The sequence below is a fragment of the Aphanomyces astaci genome (assembly GCF_000520075.1).
Source record: "Aphanomyces astaci strain APO3 unplaced genomic scaffold supercont1.166, whole genome shotgun sequence".
Classification (NCBI taxonomy): Eukaryota; Oomycota; class Saprolegniomycetes; order Saprolegniales; family Verrucalvaceae; genus Aphanomyces; species Aphanomyces astaci.
The window spans coordinates 1-534 of NW_009798429.1; the positions used below are offsets into that span (position 1 = coordinate 1).

The window sequence follows — 534 nt, forward strand, 5'->3', positions numbered from 1 at the left end:
TTCGAAACATGTACCCCGAGCTTCGTAGTGATTGCAGTTGCTTGCGCCTTGGTATTCTCGACTGGTATGTGAGCACAAAGATCCTCTTGTATAACTACAAGCGCTCGATGATTCCTGCGCTGGGTGAATGCACGCATGAGGAAATCCTTGCCGACATCCACAACAGCGATGACGACAACGAAACTACATCGCACAAGCGCAAGCAAGTGTAGTATTTGAACAAGCCACATAGCACTGTTGATAATTGTTCTCGGGTACTAAGTTAGTACTAGGTTGTACTGTAGTAATTCGGCGTGTCGTAAAAAATGTGGTGTACCCCACCACTTTTATCAGGATTGTACGTACTGACTTTATTAAGGGTTGTTTCTGGTAGATACCCCCTTCTGTCATTTCGGTGCAATGTCGTGCGCTATGAATAGCGACACCTTGACGTGTACTATTATTAGTACTGGTGCAACCAAAGCAAGGAAAGATCCCAATCCTATGCTCAAGCAGCGTTTTCTATAGAGAAATATTTCCCTTCATATCCATATG

The 534-nt window shown here is 44.2% G+C and overlaps 1 protein-coding gene across 1 annotated transcript; it reads left to right on the top strand.

Moving 5' to 3' along the window:
* Positions 1-8: 8 nt before the first annotated feature.
* Positions 9-212, top strand: H257_18443 (hypothetical protein; the record flags this gene model as incomplete). The annotated part of the gene is made up of 1 exon (XM_009847497.1): positions 9-212. One exon carries the CDS (start codon positions 9-11, stop codon positions 210-212), a length of 204 nt encoding a protein of 67 aa, XP_009845799.1.
* Between the last annotated feature and the right edge of the window lie 322 nt (positions 213-534).